The sequence below is a fragment of the Ascaphus truei genome, chromosome 1 (assembly GCF_040206685.1).
Source record: "Ascaphus truei isolate aAscTru1 chromosome 1, aAscTru1.hap1, whole genome shotgun sequence".
Lineage (NCBI taxonomy): Eukaryota > Metazoa > Chordata > Amphibia > Anura > Ascaphidae > Ascaphus > Ascaphus truei.
Window position 1 is genome coordinate 410398251 of NC_134483.1, and position 22347 is coordinate 410420597.

The following is a 22347-nucleotide window of genomic DNA, read 5'->3' on the forward strand; positions in this document are numbered from 1 at the left end:
CTTTTTTTTTTCTTTTGGAACAATTACGACTGTTCTGTTTTACAGTACAGCGTGGATTGTATTACTATTTCTTATTCATGTTTCTGGCCTTACTGCGGCCGTCCATCTCGGTTTCCATATTCTCGAGACTGTGTGGGTCTTTTTGCTTTCAGCACTGATAGTTGCAGAGGAAGTACCATACAGTATGTGACCTATTTTCCAGTTCAGTGTTGTGCAATGATATACACGTAATTAGGGCTGTCACATTTTCTGGCAGTGCAAAAGCACATTAAAACTGTAGGAGCAGCGGGGAAGGTATGACTTAAACCTCAGCTCCGGACCCCTACATCTTAAAATTTTCCTTATCTTCCTTATCTGCTTTATCTTCCATATCTGGCTACTTACCAAAAATCCATTTACTGTACTACATTCTTCACATTCTTTTCTTATCTTGTTAAAATATGTGTGTGTGTGTGTGTGTGTGTGTGTGTATATATATACTGTATATATATATATATATATATATATATATATATATATATAGTATAGCTATTATGTTTGTTACAAATTATATTGACCAAGTAAAATCAATTTTGTGAGCTTGTTGTAATTATCTTAAATTGATATTCTGTAGAAAAAAAATGTATTGTATGCATGCCCATTGCTTTGCCACTCGCTGCAGGAATGAAATAAATGACGAGATTAAGATGCAATACAATTCAGCATAATTACATGCAGCCATCTGTATTGGAGGTAAAAGGGTGGTGGGTGACTGGTCATTATACCCCTGGTTTCGGAAATATACATATTTTTACTGTTGCCCTCCATGGGCAACTAACATGGTATTCAGCAGCTTCCTTGCAGACAAGCCAGTCATTGATAGTTGTGTTCCAATAACATGTCTATCAAAGGCTTGTGTTCAGAACATCAGTTTATTCTAAGGACATCTCCTGGGCCACTGCAAATCAGTTTGCTGGAGAGATTAAAGTGTCTGTCTGTTGTTCTGTCATTGGCTTCTAGTCGGTATTCCTCAAAGTGATCTTTACCGTGCTGGAGGAGAGTTTACTTTTGCTTACAATCTTCTCTAGCATGAGTAAGACAACTCCACGCCATATTGTGCGGGCATACAAGATGTGTGGGAGTTAACTTCTTATCGACTCATTGGCTTTATTATGATCAAATGTGAGGCTTGTTTTCAAGTTTCATACTGTACATTTTCCACAAGCTCTTTTAAAGAGGCTACTAATACTAGAAATAGGGGAAAAAGAACACACACGATTTGATACGCCTATCTGCATCATGTAGCTCCTCTTGTTTGTACAGATGCAGCAGCCATCATTCGAACATTTCACGGAGCCGTTTTCGTCTGCGCTGCTGTATTCCACGCGGCATTAACGAGGCCAATCACACCAGGCACACGTGTTTATCGCAGTTGCTTTGTTTGAATTTCTTGGATTCTGTTTCTTTGTGTGCAATTAAATACAATTAAATTAATGAATTGTAATGTGTACAGTACTGTGCTTCTGTGCTACTGGGTCAATTTCTGGTGTTTAAAAACCAGAACACTAAAATGCCTTTTTCTATACTCGCCGGCACTATCATCTTAAGGCGGTACGGTTGGAAGAAATCACGCGCCATGACATGGGTATTCCGAGGCATACACCGCGAGATTTGTTCGAATAACGGCCGCTGCATCTGTGTGTGACCACATCCAAATCTCCTTCCGAGACCTGTGAACAATAAAAGCAAAGTACCTCGGTACATTGACACGAAGATGTGCATGCTCTCACATTACCTAGACCCCTCGGTTCAATATGAAAAATGGGGTTGCACACCACTAACAATGCAATCACTCCTGTTCATTTAAACGGATACTTACCATGTAGAATAGGGGCCGTAGGTGGTTATTTTTCAAAGTCACGATAACCTCACAATAATTTGCAAGCACATTGTAGTGAAGGAGTAAATACGAAATACCTTCACTACAAACTAAATAGTTACATGGGAAACTTAGCTATGATTTCCCTAAACCAAGTAGGTTTATAATGCTTAAGGTGCACACCCCTGTATTTTTGTCCTCAGACAAGTGAAAAGGCAGGTGGTAAAACAGTGTCAGGGAGTTCGCAGCAAGAAGTCACAGTGGTAAATAATTATTTGTATTGTATCCATAACTCCCGTGTACTTTATAGTGTTTTGAAAATGTCTGTAAAAAAATAAAAACTGTACTAGCCCTTATTTTGACTGCGTAACAATAAAACCATTGTTGGCAGTTACTATGCTTTTGGTTACTAATAATTTGCTGAAGAAGAAATCTAGAACTGCATTGGCATACTTAAATGATTATTTTTTGACTAGGTTTGAAACAGCGGGTCTCCGGAGCAGAACCTCGTTGATTTCAACTGCGGGGACCCCCTGCTTCCCGAGATAGCTAAAGAGGCTGCTGGTAGCAACTCTGACTGGGGGACAGGAAATGACAGTTTAAAGGTCCTGCCTCCTCGTGGGCCAATAGGCAGTCGCGACATCATCCCTTGCGGCTTCCTATTGGCCTACGTGACCGGGGACCTTTAAACAGAAATAAGATACCAGCATCACTTTCAAATGTAAGTATCTCTGGGAGCAGAAGGTCCCTAGAGCTGAAATTACTGCAGTTCAGTTCTGGGGACCCCCTGCTCCCCACTTGGGGGGGGGGGGGAGGGGAGAAATCTGTTGTTACTTTTTTTTTTTTTCAGAGGCAAAGTTCTTTTAAAATTCAGTAATGAAAAGATATCATAACTGGCTTCGTTACACACATGCAGTGAAGTCCCACTGCTGTATCTCTTCCCATTCAACTCCATTTATGGAGGAAGGTTTTCGGGTAAGGAAATCTGTGTGCGCATAACGTGGCAGGCAGGGTAAAATGCAACACCGGCCAGTTACTGAGGGATAGCGGGAATTTGCACTGTTTTTATGTTGTGGTCATTATTTGTACATGACTAATCTCAAAAATATGCAACACTTTCCTTATTTTGTAATTATTTCAGTAGGACCATTCATTTGAACTTGAAAGCATTTTTTATAACCCATATGTGGAAGCTCACTCACTCCAAGGACTCCAAAATGGCTGGCAAATCCTGCGGGTTCCCGGCTGCCAAAAGGAAGCTGCCGCGTTCTCTTTATTCCTATTGGACGGCCACTTAAATACCCAAGCAGTAGAGGTGTGCGAACTGGGCCCATATCCGTCGACAAATGTGTTGCGTACATTTTGCAAAGTATTTGTGTGACTAATATAAAACTGTTCCTTTTCCAAACAGGAAAGCCAGAGCGGCAGACAAGCTGCAAGCGAGCTTGTGATAGGAATTTGTGTACTGCGGAGTCTGGAATAATGTAGCAAATGTTGTTGTTCTGAGCTAGAAATGTAGGAAAACGCTACAGGGACAGTGTGAAAAAAGAACAAGTAATTGGGAGATCCAAGCAGAGCCGAATATATCTACATTTGGAATATTTGTGACCTCCTTCCCAAAAATCATATTATAGTAACTGTAGATTGCAGAAAAGGAAGTGATTTAATGACCAATTATGGTGCCGTGACTCACATTTAGAAATCGCAACGCCAGCCCTTGTACATCACTGTGGCAGATACAAATATTGCTTCGGGTGGAGTCAAAAAGAACAATGAGCTGTGGGTTATGTTGCAAAAGGATGAAACCAACTGTATATCTTCTCTTCTATGGCTATAATTATCTTTCAATAGCAATGTGTCAATAGCATAACATCTACAATGTTCATCTTAAGAAGGAGATAAGTATGCAGTATGTGGCATTACGGTTAGTGAATATCATTTTACTTTAGCGCTATAGGTCCATTATTAATCCAGCATTTCAGATGTTCGGGATACTAAAATGTTGCCTTGGAGTCATAGCCAGTAAGGACGAGATGTTCTTGTGTTCTTCCATCTATGGGGCTGTATCTGTTCTGCAGCTCCTTTTTGCTTATGTATTAATGACCAGCGGCATTGGTAGAGGTATTAAAAGCGACTTGCAGTCATAGGCTCAGCAGCATGTAAACATTACAGCGTGTGGGCCACTCAGAGTACTTTGAGCAGCAGTACGAAAAAGAAAGTGCGCATACGAAGCAATACTGTTCTTGGAAGAACAAAAGCCAGAGAGAATGGTCATCAGCTAATTATTCACATTTAACAAGAGTCTTATTGTTTTTTCTTTTTGAAAAAATGTCAGTGACAACGTTGGGGAGGTATCGGCAATCTACTGTAACCTCACCCTGTTTTTTGGTGAAGGCGTCAGAAGAAGAACTGGTGTAGGGTGGCTATGGGACCCTCAACTGTGCCAGAAAATATTTTTTAGGAAGAGGGCAAGGAGAATGGTGGCCATGGTAAACATCCCAAAATGACAACATGGAAAAGATAAATATCTCCTTAAAGCAGCAGCACTACCTACCAACTTGTCATTTTTTTAAAATTATTTGTATATGTAAAGCATGTGACGATGTGTATTTGTACATTCTTACCTAAACTGGCAATGGGTTGGTGCTCCTGTTATAAATCTATCAAAACCCTGATTGTGTGCCTAACATAATGGACGCTTCAGTCAGTGTAACTCAGCAGCTACAATGTATCCTTATATTACTAAGGTAACGTTATCTATTGTTACAGTTTACAGCTCAAACTGCTGGGGATATTTGGAACAAATGATCCCAAACAGGAAAGTGTTACAAAGATCTTGCACTGCTGGGGAGGTGGGCTAATGCCTGCTGTAGAAATCAAAGGATGCTTTAAAACTGATTAGCCATGGCATTAAGAGCTGAATAAAAACAAAAAAACAGTCACAATTCTCTAATGCTATAGAACTGATTTATTCACATTTATTTCACATGTTTTGCTGCCTTAACAGGGGGCTTCTGTTAGTCAAACAGCTGTAATCCTGCTATGTATATAGTTCAACCGGTGTAAAAAAAATAATCCTAATTGAACATTATATGTTGCTGCTTTAATGTAGCCATCTGCACACTTCCCTGTACTCCATATTCCACTTATTATAGTCATTGGCTACATTGCTGCTCACTTAGGCAGGGAGAGCTAGGGAAATCTATGGTAAACCAAGTGGAATTATCATAGCGATGGCTGGTGTTATTCTTTTGGTGACCTTATTGCAATACCTGTATGTTTACAGTTTAACACAAGAAGGATTTCATAATAAAAACACAGAGTAGATTGGGAAGTGTGTTGCAAGGAGGCGCTGCTGAAAGTGTACTTACCTGTATAGCTCTTTTATTCCGCGGTGCCCCAGTGGGAGAGCAGAATGCTTTATCACTGCATACTGCAGAATTCTCATGATAGATTATTCTATCATTCTGATTAATGTCTTTACTGCCAGAAGGACTGCAAATATTATGTAGCAATATATTGCTGGCAGCTTTGACATTGAAGGGGAAAAAGTAAAATATCTAAAAATAATAATAAATAATTGAAAAAAAAAAGTTTGGTCATTGTTTTGACCAGAGCTAGAAGTGACTCGGACTGATCGGACATTAGCTGCCAAGCCAATTAATAGCCGTTATTGCCGGATCGGGATGAGATACCCGCATGGGAGGTTAATGAATCTGCCCCAAAGGGAGAACAAATGTGTGTAGCATCCATGTAAAACGTCTTTTAAAATGTGGTATTATCTGTCATTTTATTAAAAGTCTAAGTTTTGTTGATCTAGTTACCATAAATTGTTACTTGGACTGGAAAAATTTATCAAAAGTACTTTTTATTCCCTCTATAATATACAAATGTGTTTCCCCCTAGTTACTGATAAGTGAAGGATAGACTGGGGGAGGTCAAGCCAAAGAAAGAGCGCATACTGTAGAAGTTTTTCTGTTACTGTAGCATGCGCGGCAAATGTAAGAGTGTTTGTTACATTGACGCAAGATGTCATAAATAACAATTATTAATAATTATCTGTAGATCTGGTTTGATATCCAGTTATTGGACTAGATGATACCATTGTTTAATCTGTTACACTTTATTCACTAGCTGTTTTGGTCTCCTGGAGTTGTTCTATTTATTCTTCTGAATAGTGTGGTGGTATATATATATTTTCAGTAAGGCAGTTGGCACTCGCGTAGAGTTGGAGTAGATGTTGGTGCTTATCCCTTAGAGGTAAGATAGATAAGGTGTTTTCACTGGACAGCCGTGCGGCAAAAACGAGACAGCACACAAAGGTAGTAGTTAAAAAAAAAAACTGTATTGAAGTACGTGGCACACACCGACGTTTCGGTCCCCACAGAGGGACCTTTCTCTGCACTCACCTCAAATTGGTTTCCCAATGGAACCATCTGAGCACACTATGACCATGTGCTAGACATTAGTACACCTGAAGGCCGATTAGCTTTTGCCTTACGTTACACTGAGGTAGCACCATTTAGTAAATATAACCCTATAGCTCCAGAAATGTTGTGCCAATATGCTACTCCAAAGAGGTCAATGTTTGCAGTTGAATGTGATGGTGGCTTGGCACTAGGTGGTCCCACAAAAATACAAGTTATTATTATTACAACTATATCTGGCCTTTTCTTTGTGGGTTTTTAGAGAATGCTACATGGCGATAGGATAAGCAATAATGGACCAGTCTCTGTAATTTGATGGTGAAAGCCACTTCCCATTTTTCTTTCAAGTGCAGATGTGATTTCTAGCACAAGAGAGTGCACATGTGACCATTGTGCAAGATACTACTAGTAGCACAAATGTGTGGGGGTGTGTGTGTGTGTATTTATGATTTATGTATATATTTTTTGCCCTACACCAGGGGATCACAAGTCCAGTCATCAAAGGCCACCAACAGACCAAATATTAAGGATATCACTGCTTCAGCACAGGGATTCAGTGGAAGACTGCACCACCTGTGCTGAAGCAGGGATATCCTTAAAACCTGGCTTGTTGGTGGCCCTTGAGTTGTGCACCCCTGCCCTACACACTCTTTTTTATGCGGGGGAGTATTCATTAAAGTGTGATAGTGCCAGTCGGGCACTACTGTGCTGAAATTCCTATTGACTTGAATGGAAGTTCTAGTGCTGAACTATCACACCTAAATGGATAGCCTCAATGACTGAAAAGTGGTGTGGAATTTTTTGGCTTCCAGCAATTTAACAGAGGCTCCTGTAACCCTATATGTCCCTGCTCGCTACGGGAGATCCCTAGGAGTTAGCAAAATGTTTAAAAGCAAACCCGATCAAAATAGGTTAAAAAGAAAAGTGCCCCGTGGATACATGGAAGCACCAGCATGTTTCATACCATTATTTGGCACTCCCTGGTACTAACTGCACTACAGTATATAGTTAAATGGGCTTCTTGATATACAATTTCTTAGATTAAATACAATAGCCCCAACCTAGAGGCTACTGTATGCTCCGATTTCTCATGCTCATTCTGTTTGGTGGCCATGCCCAATACCCTTTAACACACACAAAGCAGGAACTCTGCTGTGATTATGGGCGCCACCTGAAGAAGGCAGTTTCAATTGTTTTGTTTTTTTCAATTCAAAAGTCAATTGATAACGAGAGGCTCTATATTCGCATCAGTTATCCTTGCCCCCCTTATTATTATTACACCTCTGCATATAATATTCTCTGTTTCTGTATTTCTGCCATACCTGAGGACGGGCCCTGAGAGGCTCGAACGTTTGTAACATAACTTACTTGTTGGTCCAAAACAAGGTATCGTACCACCTTCTCCCTCTCCCTCCTTTGTTATTGTAGTACTATTAAGAATACTGATACTTGTCAGATTTGGGTAACAAAAAAAGATCAATTGCCAAGATGAGACCCCCTTAAACCTGTCACTGGAATTGGTTGACTTTGGTCCCATGAGGGATTACCTCTTTAAATTGAAAGTGAATATGTCCTTGTCCAGGCCATGTACAAGTCAGTACACTTAAGATGACAAGATACATACAGTAGATAAAGATTGTATTGAACAATCCGGTTGTGACCTTTAGCTGAGTAGATGCATGTTTCATTTTGAACGGTGGGAGCCCTTAACCTGATTTTGCTGCTTTGACTAGCAGTTATGTATTTTGATAAACACGCACAGCAATGAGGGGAATTCCCTAAACATTTCCAGCTAAAACTAAAACAGAAAAATCTTTGTTTTGCAATATACTTACTGCAGGCGGCTGTGCAGGTGTGTGCCAGTATGTCTAAAAAAGGCTTACAATAGTTTTATGTTGATCGGCCAAAGTGTTTGGTGGGGAAAGTTACTACACTGACAGAGACAATAGGAAATGTATTATTTTATAATAACAATAGGAGCACTCTCAAGCTAAGCAGTGGCTCAGTGAGTAAAGACACTGATTCTGTAAAACCATGACACTGAGTTTGAAGCAGGGGAGCCTGGTTCTGTTCTCCGTGCCAGTTCCCAGTGTCGCCTCCTTGTGACCTTGGGAGTCCCTTTATCTCGCTTTGCCTCGGGCACCCCAAAAAAATATTGTAAGCTCATCTGGGCAGGTACTGTGTCTGTAAAATCCCTACACTATACTGTGATCGTGAAGCGCTTTAAGTGCCATTGGGAGACTATATGAAATAAAGTTGTAGTTATTATTATACATAAGTGAAGGTTGGTCGAAGCAGAGTTATCGGTTGGAAACAGGGGGTCTCCAGAGCTGAAGCACTTTAATTTTAGCCCCAGGGACCCCCTGCTTCCCGAGATACTTACCTCCGCGTGAAAATAGGAAGCCGTGACGGCATCCCTTGCTGTTTCCGATTGGACCACGTGACCTGGACATTTAACCCTGCAAAGCTACTACCGGTAAGTATCTTGGGAAACACGGGGCCCCCGGAGCTGACATGAACGTGGTTCCGCTCCGGAGACCCCCCCCCCCCCTTCAAAACTCGGGTCACGCTTTCTGCTTGTCCCCAGTTATTTCGTTTTGGGAAATATGCAAGGTGCGCTGCAAGTTTTCTGCTGAGAGGTGTCTAAATTCAGGAAGGACACTTGTCACGTTTTCTCGGCAACGATAATATTTGGAGTGGTCGTACCTTTAATGGAAAATGAAAGACGAATATTGAGCAAAAGATGTATTTAAACAGATGTCGCAAGAATGCCCCCTGACAACATGAATGTCATATCTAAGTTCATTGCACACTGCATTTACAGCGCAAGTAGCAGAAATATTCCAATATTCCCCTGTTCTTCACGTGTTTGAACATCTACTGAATACTATGAATGTTTCCATTATAATTACGTGTCTGAAACATGCTACAGCCACAGCTATAATGGTTCATGGCACCATTTCCCCTGTGTGAATTGCAAATGTTTTGGATGCGTTTTAAAAAATAGCACCTGTTTTTTCTTTTCTTTTTTCTTCTTGCTGTTTGGTTAGAAAAACACATTATTTTGGATACAAGCTGTCATAAATTTGGATATCAATATACTTTGGACACTTTTTTTTTTTTGTGCTGCTTGTTGTGCATGGAAATAGCCTGCTCACAAAGTGCAGGCAAAGTTAAATCCACTTAATGAAACGCATTTCTTTGTATTGTGAAGCCAAAGCTAATATTGAAAGCAGACATGTTATTCTTCTTATTTTTGGTAGTTGTGGTCAAGTGAAGTGATTGGGAATGTATCTGACAGCATGCTGTGGACTTGATGTAAGAGAATTTCATTTCAAACCATCTGTGTATCCATGTTGAGCAAAGAACAGCTTTCTTGAACAGACTGACTGAATTGAATGTTAAAGTGCACAGTTTTAAATGAAGTTGAAGAAATAATTGAATTTTGTGTGGTGGCATGAAGGACAATGTGAAATTCATCGGGTTAGTTTTGTTCTGGAGGAATGTAATATTTTGGATCCCTTATGCTTTAAGTAAAAAAAAAAGTTTTTTTTGTTGTTGTTTTTTTTTTATGTATTGACCTTCCTGAGAGTGGCTCTTAAGAGCACTGCTTCCATGTGTGTGTTTGCATGGTGTGGTGGTTGAATAGAATGGAATCATGATGGTCATCACAGGGACAGCTGAGTGATCAAAGCAGCATCCCTTACTGTTTTGTCTAAGGCGTCGGCCAGGCAGGGAGCGGGCGCGCTGACGCTCGTGCACTGTGCCTTGCTCGGCCGGGCAATTCGTGGCCGGCTGGGCGAGCGCTCACCTGGGGGCGTGGCCACGACGTCACAGAGCTGGTTCGCCCTCACTGGGCGAACCGCTCACGTGACACGCTTGCGAGCAGCAAAATCAAATTTGCTTGTTCTAAGCGCAGGCGCTTGCTCACGCTTGCCACACACATTGGCGCAATGTGTTTCATCGCGGCCAGCGTGAGAGCGCCCGCTCGCTCAGCGCCACCTTGGCCGAGGCCTAAGGCCAGGTCCATAGTGAAAGCGAGCGAGAGCGCTACAGTGCTACTTACCTCGCGCGAGCTTTCCTCTTCGTGGATGTGTGGACAGTAGGTTTTTGGAAAGCGAGCGAGGGAGTGGGCACGATCATGACGTGGGGGGGGGAGGGGTGTCAAGGAAGTGTCATGCATGAGAACACGCATAATGCCATGCAATTTTCAGAAGTATTCTGCAAACATATTATATACATGCATGAAAACATGCCTTGTTAAAAAAAAAAAAAAAATCCTGTGCTATTTCTTATCCCCGATAACCCATTAACTTTCTATAAATCCTGTGCTGTTTCTTGCAGCCCGATAACCCCATTAACGTTCTATAAATCCTATGCTCTTTTTTACAGCCCGATAACCACATTAACTTTCTATAATCCATGTGCTGTTTTTTTTTACAGCTCAGGTAACCCATTAACTTTCTATAATCGCTGTGCTATTCCTTACAACCCAATAACGCTATTAAAGTTCTATAAATCATGTGCTGTTTCTTACATCCCGATAACTCCATTAACTTGTTAAAAAAAATTTTTTTTATAAAATGTGATGCATTGAAATAAGCAAAATAAAAATAAATACATTAACAATTATATACAAGTAATGGACAATATATCAGAGATTTCTCTCCATAAATTATCATTCATATTTCTGTCATGGTATGATTTAAAGCCGAGGTGGGCAACCCTATCGCCATTCGCCACTTGTGGCGAATTGGCAGGCTAACTGTGGCGAATTTAATATTGATCTAGTCTAGTGCTACCTTCCCCTCCAAGAACTCTGTTCTGTTTCCTGCTCTGCATAGCTGTGCAGACCCCATGCGGAGAAGCACTCCGCTGTCAATCTGCCTCTCTCACCTTCACGGCGCCGCATCAGGGGGGGGGGGGGGGGGAGTGTTATGGAAGCTGATTGACCAGTTTTGCAAGCGCTGTGGAAGGGAACCCAGGTATCATGCCATTTAAAAAAAACTTGCCCGCTGCTGCTCCGTTCCCCAGACTGACTGACTGAACAATTTGCTGGTTCCCTCTGTCCTGCCCCCCTTCTGGCTCAGGTATATATGTGTGTGTGTGTGTGTGTGTGTGTGTGTGTGTGTGTGTGTGTGTATATATGTGTGTGTATACTGTGTGTGTGTGTGTGTGTGTGTGTATATATATGTATGTGTGTATATACTGTATGTGTGTGTGTGTATATATGTGTGCGTGTGTATGTATGTGTGTGTGTGTATATACTGTGTGTGTGTGTGTATATACTGTATGTGTGTGTGTGTGTGTATATACTGTATGTGTGTGTATATATGTGTGTGTGTATATATGTGTGTGTGTGTGTGTATATATGTGTGTATACTGTGTGTGTGTGTGTGTGTGTATATATGTGTGTATACTGTGTGTGTGTGTGTGTGTATATATAGTGTATGTGTGTGTGTGTGTGTGTGTGTATATATATTTATATATATTATATATGTATATATATATTATATATATATATGTGTGTGCGCGCACGTGTGTGTGTGTGTGTGTATATACAAACAAATGTGTGTATTCCAAAGCACATAGCCATAGTGAACGCGAAGCTTGCACGTGAGATACAAGGATACAAAAAGCAGAGGAGGCAAACTTGTTTGCTATTGCAGTGAGACGGCCTGGTCATGTGAGCAGCTAACAGCCAATGAAAATTTAGGTAAGCTCTTCTGCCTGGATACTGTTCAAATTACTTTTTGTCAGTTGAGTTGTGCTTGCTTGCTGTGAGAACTGGACAACTCAATTGAAAATTTGATTTCTGAGGCTTACAAACGCGAACCTTTAAATCAGGGGTGGGCAACCTATTTTTCAATGTAGCCACAGGTGTGGCGAATTATAAGTAATAATAGCCACACCATGCAAAAATTTAAAACACAGACTGTGTTTTAAATTTTTGCATGGTGTGGCTATTATTACTTATAATTCGCCACACCTGTGGCTACATTGAAAAATAGGTTGCCCACCCCTGATTTAAAGGTTCGCGTTTGTAAGCCTCAGAAATCAAATTTTCAATTGAGTTGTCCAGTTCTCACAGCAAGCAAGCACAACTCAACTGACAAAAAGTAATTTGAACAGTATCCAGGCAGAAGAGCTTACCTAAATTTTCATTGGCTGTTAGCTGCTCACATGACCAGGCCGTCTCACTGCAATAGCAAACAAGTTTGCCTCCTCTGCTTTTTGTATCCTTGTATCTCACGTGCAAGCTTCGCGTTCACTATGGCTATGTGCTTTGGAATACACACATTTGTTTGTAGCGGGAGCTATGTAACTTGCTCCGTATCTTGCACTATGGACGAGGCCATATATCTCCTGAATAAGGGTGAGGGGTGGGGTTGCAGTGCTCTCTGAGCAGGACTGTTATGCTCTTACCACCAAAACTATCTGTATGCATATTAATCATGGAAATCCCGGTGTAAAACAGGGGCACTGGAAAAAGCAGTCAGTTTAGTGACAGGGAGGAGGGTGTTCATCATACAAACTTCCCCTCCACTGGCTTACTAGAAGTGATGTTGCTGGGGGCCATTTTCATTTCCCGTAGCACACAGACAATACATTTCTCCTGAACTGCGGGTGCGGGGGTGGTACCAAGTTTAAGAAATCAGTGGTTCTACTACTGTACAAGGTTCAAGGAAGATGAAAACATTTCACAAAGGAAAAGCTCAAGATGACAGAGTTTACTGGTACGGGAAAAAGAGACCATTTGATTATTTTTTACAGATTTAATATGACTTCATGCTTTTTCTGGGGGGAAAAAAAAAACGTTTATGTTCCTATTTAAGTTTTCTTGGTGAACCAACGCAGTTTTTTTCCCCATGTTTGGACTTGAATATATATATTTTGCGCATTCAGTACCTCGGTGCTGTATCTTTTCTCCAAGCTGGCTGTTTGGCTGATGTATTAATTGGTTGCATGTTTTGATATGTGCCCACACTACAGTAGGTGGTTAAAGATTCCCACACATGCCCCGTTTTCATAGGAAGGAAGTTAGTCTAGGTATCCTTTATTTTCCAGTTTGTAGTTAGACGATATTCATTCCCCCACAATGTCTCTGCTATTCCTTCAGTAGGACTAATAATTAACGCTAAACCTGTTATCAGATACAGTAGTAAGCTGTTAAAGTGTATTGACATACATTCAAATGAGCAGTTAATTGGATAATTGATCATTTTAGGGGATGTTCCGTAAAGAGTGGTATTCCCACTGGAGTATGGAATAGTTGATAACGTGTGTGTGTGTGTGTGTGTGTGTGTGTGTGTGTGTGTATACAGTATGTATATAAATCTCCCCTGCTCTCCCAAAGGCTGTTTTAGCCATAGATTCCTTTGTTAATCAGTATTGTGACCTGAGGGAGAGGATAACTCTCGAAAGCTTGTCCTATGACATAAATTGTTAGTCCAAACAAAAAAGGTATCACCTAATACTGAAGTACTCATTTATTTTGCACTATCGCAACTGGACTAACATATACTAACTAACTATATATATATATATATATATATATATATATATATATATATATATATATATATATATATATATATATATATATTATATATATATATATATATATATATATATATATATATACATGTAGAGGTATCAGTACCGTGTTAGCCTAGCTTCAATAATCAAAAAATAAATAGATGATACCGTTCTGTGGCTAACGAAATGCTTTTATTTGTGCGAGCTTTCGAGTATATATATATATATATATATATATATATACATACACACACACACACACACACACACACACACACCCTTCAAACAATTATTTTACTCTGTTTTATATAGCTGACCTTTTTCCCCGGGTATATCTGTGTCTAAATTACATTAAATATATTTTCTGTTAGTAATACTGTATGTTGTCAGTGTCTCAATATACGAATAACTAAAGTGCGTCTTTTCTTTTTGTCTTAGCTCTGCGTTACGGAACATGTCAACTGGATCATCAAGACCATCCAAAATATGTCTTGTTTGCGGAGACGAGGCATCTGGATGTCACTACGGAGTAGTTACCTGCGGGAGCTGCAAAGTCTTTTTCAAGAGAGCAGTGGAAGGTAAATGTTCAAGTGGGTGACAACTTTTTACTACCTTCTTAATGTCTGTGTCCTGTTGATTTGTCAGCATATCATGTAATTCTATGTTTACTGTGTGATTACGTGTGTCTCTCCTCTGACCTTGGCTTTGTTGCGTTTGAGCAGACGTTGTTGTGTAATTCTCCAGAAGTACAATAGTTGTCATTAACCTCCCAAGCAGTGGTCCTGGCAGGAGGAGGCCAGTGTTGCCATTCACATCATTACAAATATCATGAGACAAAGTCAGAAAAGGCGAAAGTGACGTCTCCTCTGTAACTACCCATATTATACTGGTTAACCAGGGTTTCTCTAGTACATAACATCCTATCTCCCACTTTCCCCAATCCTCTGAATGACAGTCAGTACCTGTAAGAGGGGAAAGAGAAAACCATTTTGCTTTCCCTCCACAGATATTACTAGTGGTGCCACACATATGCTTTTCTGCTCCACACTCTTTCTCTAGACACTAGATACTGCTATCTAAGGCTTTGCCTATAGTGCCGCCGACGGCGACACGATGGGTGACGTCACCCGTCGCCACCGGCGAAAGTTATGTTTCGCCGGTCGGCGGCACCGCAGGATTCCCGCAATTTGATTTGTTCAAGGCCGTGACGGCCCTTGAAAAATCAAATTTTGGCGGCGGCGGGTTTTGGCGATGGCTCCGTCGCTTGTCGCCGTCGCGTGCACTATAAGCGCACGCGGCGGCGGCGGCAATGCTTTTGTTTTCGGGCGAATTCGCATCGCCGTCGCCGGCACTATAAGCGCAGCCTAAGCTTGTACTGAAGCTTAAACTCTCCTAAAAGTAATGTAGCAATCCCATATATTTCAAACGAACAATAAACGTTGCGTACTGTATGCTCAGTATTATAATGCTCTCCTGTTGCATGTGACGTGGGAATCGCGGAGAAATACAGTACAGTAACAGCAGGGGAAACCTTGTCGTGTTCTGAGTAATGAGGACGGTTGTACTTTGATTTAAAACCACGAATGTTTCTTTGTGGTAAACAGTCTGTTTAACCATTTGACTGAGAATGTACTATATGAGAAATCTGAAGGTGTTCTGATGGTATCAGTTCTTTTTGTAGTTCAGATGAAGGTGGCAGTGTCCTCCATAACATTGGCCAAATAGGACCTGTAGCTAAATAATGAAAGCATTGTATTAATATTTACATAGTTGCTTATCATTTAACTGCAATACAATGTTGGTACTCCTCACGTAAACGACAATGCAGTGCACATGTAAGCATGATTGCTTCCCGAAGATGACTTTTGATTTCTTTGGAATGAATGTTTTATTTGGATATTTGGGCACTAATGGCCACATGTGAATCTCATCACTGCTTTATTGAACTGTAGTTCCTAGTGACTATTTTGTGTTAGCAGAACCAGGGATCAAATCAGCAAAGTCTATTAGCAGTGTACCTAATCATTAGAGGCCCTCAAGCAAATACAGATTGCTTTAAACAAAAACACAGATCCACTGACTTTCACAAAATAGGAAACAATGACCTCTCCAAACAATATTTATACAGCATGCTACGGAGTGAGTGGACAGTCCTAAAACACAGTGTCTAAGAACACGCTCCAATAACAATACCTATTCAATTGTTTTATTACTTGATTCCTCTATAAAAAATCCCCTCTGAAAAGTTATTCTGAGAGCTGTTATTGGAGTGGGTGTCCCATGGCCTGTACCTATGTGTGTTGAGCTGCTCTAAAATGAGAGAGTGGATGCTACAGTATCTAGGAAGAAGTCATTCTTTTTCACACGCGTATCGGTATCAAAATAAAGGAACCCGCCTCAATATTTCTTCAGCTTTCTTTTGATGTACTGTAACTGATTCAGAATGAGACGGAATCACCTAGAGCAGTGGTGCGCAAAGTGGGGACGTGGCGGCTACAGAGGTCCCGGGCTCTCCTCCAAGGCAACCTTATCTTCGGCGATGTGTCGCCATGGTAACCGGCGTCAAATGAAGCCGCGGGGTCACGTGATGTAAAGTTGCCATGGCAACTTGCCGTCACATGACCCCGCAGCGTCATTTGATGCCGGAGCCGAAGCGGGGGGGGGGGGGGGGGATGGCGCGAGCCGTGACGTAAGCAGGCAGGGGGGGGGTTGCGCAAGTTAAAAACTTTGCGCACCCCTGATCTAGACAGGTGAGCTTCAGCCAGCCAAGCTATGCAGAATAGCCAAGGGTAGCGTGTAGGTGAACAGGCCTAATTGGCCACTTAAGAATTTCAGGCCTGGTCTCTGTATGTTCTACTGTATAGAATGTTACATAGAATATATTGTGACAGCATTACACATATGGTGGTGAGGAATTGTGAAAACCTATGAATTTACAAAGAAGAAAGAATCCCAAGTGATGCACTCTACCTCTACTAATATTCAAAAATAATAATGTTTTATTGAGAGACAAAAAAACATATGACAAAGTAAAGGGAAAACAAATCTCATATTCCTCATATAAAGTAGATTAGGTAAAAATAGTACCAATGCTCAAATATTGCGGATGGGTCAAAATATATTAATGTAAAAATACAAAAGATATATACTTCCAAAAAATATGCATAAAAAAACCCCATGCATAATTTACTCACAAAGGATATATAAATGAACCGGACGTTTATCATGCGTTTAAGTGACATGAAACCTTATCGCCTTTTATTGTATTGTATTGTATGTCTTTATTTATATAGCGCCATAAATGTACATAGCGCTTCACAGTAGTAATACATATCATATAAATAACAAATAATATAAATAACAGATCATGGGAATAAGTGCTTCAGACATACTGTAAAAGTAACATTAAGGAAGGAGTCCCTGCTCCGAGGAGCTTACAATCTAATTGGTAGGTAGGGAGAACGTACAGAGACAGTAGGAGGGAATACTAGTAAGTGCGTCTGCAGGGGGCCAAGCTTTATGTGTCATGTGTCCATGATTATCCAGTGCTACTCAAATGCTTCTTTAAGCAGATGTGTCTTAAGGTGAGTCTTAAAGGTGGATAGCGAGGGGGCTAGTCTGGTATTGAGGGGAAGGGCATTCCAGAGGTGTGGGGCAGAAAGTGAGAAAGGTTTAAGGCAGGAGAGAGCTTTAGATACAAAGGGGGTAGAAAGAAGACATCCTTGAGAAGAACGCAAGAGTCGGGATGGTGCATAGCGAGAAATTAGGGCTGAGATGTAAGGAGGGGCAGAAGAATGTAAAGCTTTAAAAGTGAGCAGGAGAATTGAGTGTGAGATACGTGATTTAATCTGAAGCCAGGAGAGGGATTTCAGGAGGTTAGATGCGGAGACAGATTTAGGAAAGAGTAGAGTGATTCTGGCAGCAGCGTTTAGGATAGATTGTAGGGGAGACAGGTGAGAGGTAGGAAGGCCGGACAGCAGGAGGTTGCAGTAATCAAGACGTGAGAGAATCAGGGCCTAAGTCAGAGTTTTAGCAGTTGAGTAACAGAGGAAAGGGCGTATCTTTGTGATATTGCGGAGGAAAAAGCGACAAGTTTTAGAAACTTTTTGAATATGAGAGGAGAATGAGAGTGAGGAATCAAGTGTAACCCCTAGGCAGCGTGCGTGCGTTTCCAATAGCAATGTGGAAGGAGGTACTGCTGCGGCCAAGTTTATTCGAGCATTTGCCCGTTCTTGGCCGCAGCAGTAGCCTGGCGCGCGCCCGAGTGTGACGGGCGCTCGCCGAAGCAGCGGAAGAGCGCCCTCCGATCGGGGCGCTCTCCCTACCGCTACCAGGTCCGCCGGGTCCCCCGGAACCCCCTGCCGCCGTCCCGCAAATCGCGGGACACCAGGGCTCCCTCGGGGAGCCCTGGACGCGCGTGCAGGGGGCGCAGGCTCCCGAAGACGCATGACCGCGCGTCTATGACGCGCGGCACGCCGAGGGGCAGCCACAAGCAAGCTGGGAAATATCCCGGCTTGCGGTACCGGACACACTTTAATAAAGTGTGTCGGTAGTGTAGTAGGGCCAGGTTTGGGAGGAAGTATAAGGAGCTCTGTTTTTGCCATGTTAAGTTTCAGTCGGCAGATGGCCATCCAGGATGATATTCCAGAGAGGCATTCAGAAACTTTGGTCTGTATAGTAGGTGTAAGGTCAGGGGTTGAAAGGTAAATTTGTGTGTCGTCAGCATAGAGGTGATATTTAAACCCAAAAGATGTGATTAGGTCACCTAGAGAGAGTGTGTAGAGAGAAAAGAGAAGGGGTCTCAGGACAGAGCCCTGGGGTACCCCCACAGAGAGATCAATAGAGGAGGAGGAGGTGTTAGCAAAAGAGACACTGAAGGTACGATGGGAGAGGTAAAAGGAGATCCAGGATAAAGCTTTGTTCCGAATACCAAGAGTATGGAGAATGTGAAGGGGAAGAGGGTGGTCCACGGTGTCGAATGCTACAAAGAGGTCGAGTAATATGAGCAGAGTGTAATGACCTCTGTCTTTGGCAGCGTGGAGGTCGTCAGTTATTTTAGTGAGGGCTGTTTCAGTAGAGTGAGCAGTGCGGAAGCCAGATTGTAGAGGGTCTAGGACAGAATAGGTGTTGAGAAAGTGTAGCAATCGAGAGAATACAAGACGTTCAAGGAGTTTGGAGGCAAAAGGCAGGAGGGAGACAGGCCGATAGTTAGAAGGACAGGTAGGGTCAAGCTTGCTGTTTTTGAGTAATGGTATGACTGTTGCATGCTTGAAGGATGATGGAAAGGTACCAGAGTAGAGGGAAGAGTTAAAGATCTGTGTGAGCATAGGGATTATAGAAGGAGCAAGAGGTTTTAGGAGATGGGAGGGAATGGGATCAAGAGGGCAAGTGGTAGAGGGAGAAGAGGAGATCAGCAGTGTCACATCCTTCTCCGAGATAGCGGAAAAAGAGTCAAGAAAGGCAGGAGGAGAGTTGGGAAGCATTGTGGGATGGGAGGAGGCAACAGATGGGATGTTCTGCCGTATGGACTCCACCTTTTCCTTAAAGTCAGCAAAGTCCTGAGGTGAGATGGAGGAAGAAGAGGAGGCAGCTGAGGGTGGTCTGAGTAGAGAGTCAAAGACAGAAAAGAGACGGCGTGGGTTAGACTTGTGTGTGTTGATTAGTGATGAAAAGTCGGTTTGTTTAGCTTGAGAGAGGGCAGAGTTGAAACAGGATAGCATAAATTTGTAGTGAATGAAGTCTGCGAACGTATGAGATTTCCTCCAGAGGCGTTCAGAGGAATGAGTGGAGGAACGCAGCATGCGTGTGTGGGAGTTTAGCCAGGGTCTGGGGTTTGAAGGGCGAGGACGGCAGAGAGAAAGCAGGGCATGAAGATCAAGAGAGGAAGATAAGGCAGAGTTGTAGTTCCTGACCAGGTTGTCAGGGTCTGAAGCAGAACTGAGAGAGGAGAGGGAGGAGCGTAAAGTGGAATCAAGAGCTGGTAGGTTAAAAGAGCGCAGGTTTCTGCAAAAACGAGGGCGAGATGGAGATGGAGAGAAGCGAGAGAGAGAAAATGAGATGAGGTGATGGTCAGAGAGAGGAAAAGGGGAAATGGAGAAGTCGGAGAGAAGTTTTTAGTGAAAACCAGGTCTAGGTAGTGTCCATCCTTGTGGGTGCTGGCTTCAGTCCACTGTTGAAGGCCAAAAGAAGAGGTTAGAGAAAGAAAGCGGGAAGCCCAAGGGAGAGAGGGGTCATCAATGTGGCAATTGAAGTCCCCAAGGAGAAGAACAGGGAAGTCTAAGGAGAGAAAGAAAGAGAGCCAGGATTCAAAGTGAGAGAGAAAGGCAGAAGGGGAATGAGTAGAGGTAGGTGGGCGATAGATGACCGCCACATGGACCGGGAGAGGAGAGAAGATCTGGACTGTGTGAGCCTCAAAGGAGGGAAAAGCAAGAGAGGGAGGAATAGGAACTGTTCGCAGAGAGAGGAGAGCAGGAGCCCCACGCCTCCACCCCTGCCACCAGGGCGCGGAGTGTGGGAGAAGGAAAGGCCACCATAGGAGAGGGCAGCTTCCAGAGCAGAGTCAGTCTGAGTGAGCCAGGTCTCAGTTATGGCAAATAGGAGCAGGGAGTGAGAGAGAAAGAAGTCATGCACAGAGAGGAACTTGTTAGAAAGGGAGCGAGCATTCCAAAGGGCACAGGAGAAAGGGAGAGAGGAGGGAGAGTGGCAGGGGATGGCTATGAGGTTGGAGGGGTTAACACCAGAAGGAGTAGAAGTTGCATGTGGAAGGCGAGGACGAGAGCAAGTAGAAATAAGGCAGGGACCAGGATTGGGAGAGATATCCCCAGAAGCAAGGAGGAGAAGCATGGAAAGAAAGAGAATGTGTGAGGATGATTTGTAGGGGTGTGTTTTAGTGCAGGAGATATAGCTGTGTGGTAACAGAGGGCGCAGGTAAGAGAGGAGTTCATGTGAACTGAGAAGTGGTGAAGTAAGGAGAGAAATATGAATAGAGTTAGAGACATGATGGGACTGGTGGAAGGAAGTGCATAATTTGAAAATAAGTGAGGTTACAGCAAATATAAAAGTAAAGGCGGCATCACAGCAATAGTAATGTGTTGAGATGTGCAGTCTGGGATGATATCCTACTTTCCAGCGTAGATCAAATGCAGGAATCAGAAGGAGTAGATTGTGTCCACTTTTTCCATTTCTTTTTGAACTTCCTTTTTTAAACTTCCATACTACTTTAAAGATTTCTACTTAAAAGCATTTCTGCTTAAGAGCAAAGGCTGCAGACAGCAATGGCTGTTGTGAGTTTACTTTATATACATTTAGAAAGTCATCTGGTTGGTACAACAAACTTAATTAGCACATGTGAGGGTAGTTAAAGCAAATGGTTTTTCAAAGTTGGGTGTTGTCTCGCACAAGTGTGAAAGATGAATTAAATTAAGACAATAGGGGGATGATTTACAGACAGACAATTTGAGATGTTTTTACCTAAATTGAACTAAATAGACAGCAGGGTAGGATGATTGCAGGACAGACAGACAATTTGAGATGTTTTTACCTAAATTGAACTAAATAGACAGCAGGGTAGGATGATTGCAGGACAGACAGACAATTTGAGATGTTTTTACCTAAATTGAACTAAATAGACAGCAGGGTAGGATGATTGCAGGACAGACAGACAATTTGAGATGTTTTTACCTGAGAAAAGACAAGACAAGAGATGAGATGAGAAGCAGATCAATGGTCCCATCTTCCTTTTTTAAACTTCCATACTACTTTAAAGATTTCTACTTAAAAGCATTTCTGCTTAAGAGCAAAGGCTGCAGGCAGCAATGGCTGTTGTGAGTTTACTTATATATTCCCTTATCACTTTTTATATTCCCTTATCATATTTGGAACCATTCAGTTGTATATGAACACGACATGGAAGAAATTGTGAGCACTTCAAAATCAAAATTATTTCAATATTTGACCAATTTTGACCTTAAGTATAGATGTAGCTAGGATCACTTTAACCTCTGTCGGGTTATGGCGAGATATACTGGTTTATTGTGTTATCACTGCCATTGAAACCTATGTAAACTCTGTGATATTCTGTGTTATAACGGGATATTCTGCATTATCAGTAAGTAAGATGCAGCTGGCTACATACTGTATGTACTTGTTGATTTGTTGTGTGGTGATTTTATTTTGATAGTATATTTTTTTTGTCAAAATAAATGTAACCCCTCCACTTTTAGTTGTCAGACATGACTATTGATGAGGTGGGGGCCCGAGTTCCTATTGATGATGGTGATGGTGCCGGCATAGAGTAGGAGCTCTTTGTGTACTAACTGTTGTAGGCCTGTACTTCTAAAAGGGTGCTGTGGTACCGCTGTGCTTGGTAGCCGTTGAGGGTCCCCTCTGATGGCTCTGGAACTCTTTATCACGTCCTCACAATGACACGTTGCTTCTGCCACCACATGCACACTCGAACAATCTGCAATCCTCGACTGAACCTGATAGCCCTCAGGTCCATGCAGATCTGCTCTCAACATGGTC

The 22347-nt window shown here is 42.1% G+C and overlaps 1 protein-coding gene across 4 annotated transcripts in view; it reads left to right on the forward strand.

The window, feature by feature from the left end:
- Positions 1 to 22347, forward strand: part of NR3C2 (nuclear receptor subfamily 3 group C member 2) — a 272459-nt gene that overhangs the window by 155000 nt on the left and 95112 nt on the right. For 3 of the 4 annotated variants that reach the window (XM_075613836.1, XM_075613827.1, XM_075613808.1), the window contains one exon: positions 14263 to 14414. In XM_075613836.1, coding sequence (XP_075469951.1) covers positions 14263 to 14414 — 152 coding nt within the window. The remainder of the gene's footprint in view (positions 1 to 14262; positions 14415 to 22347) is intronic. The other variant, XM_075613818.1, reaches the window with a different exon arrangement.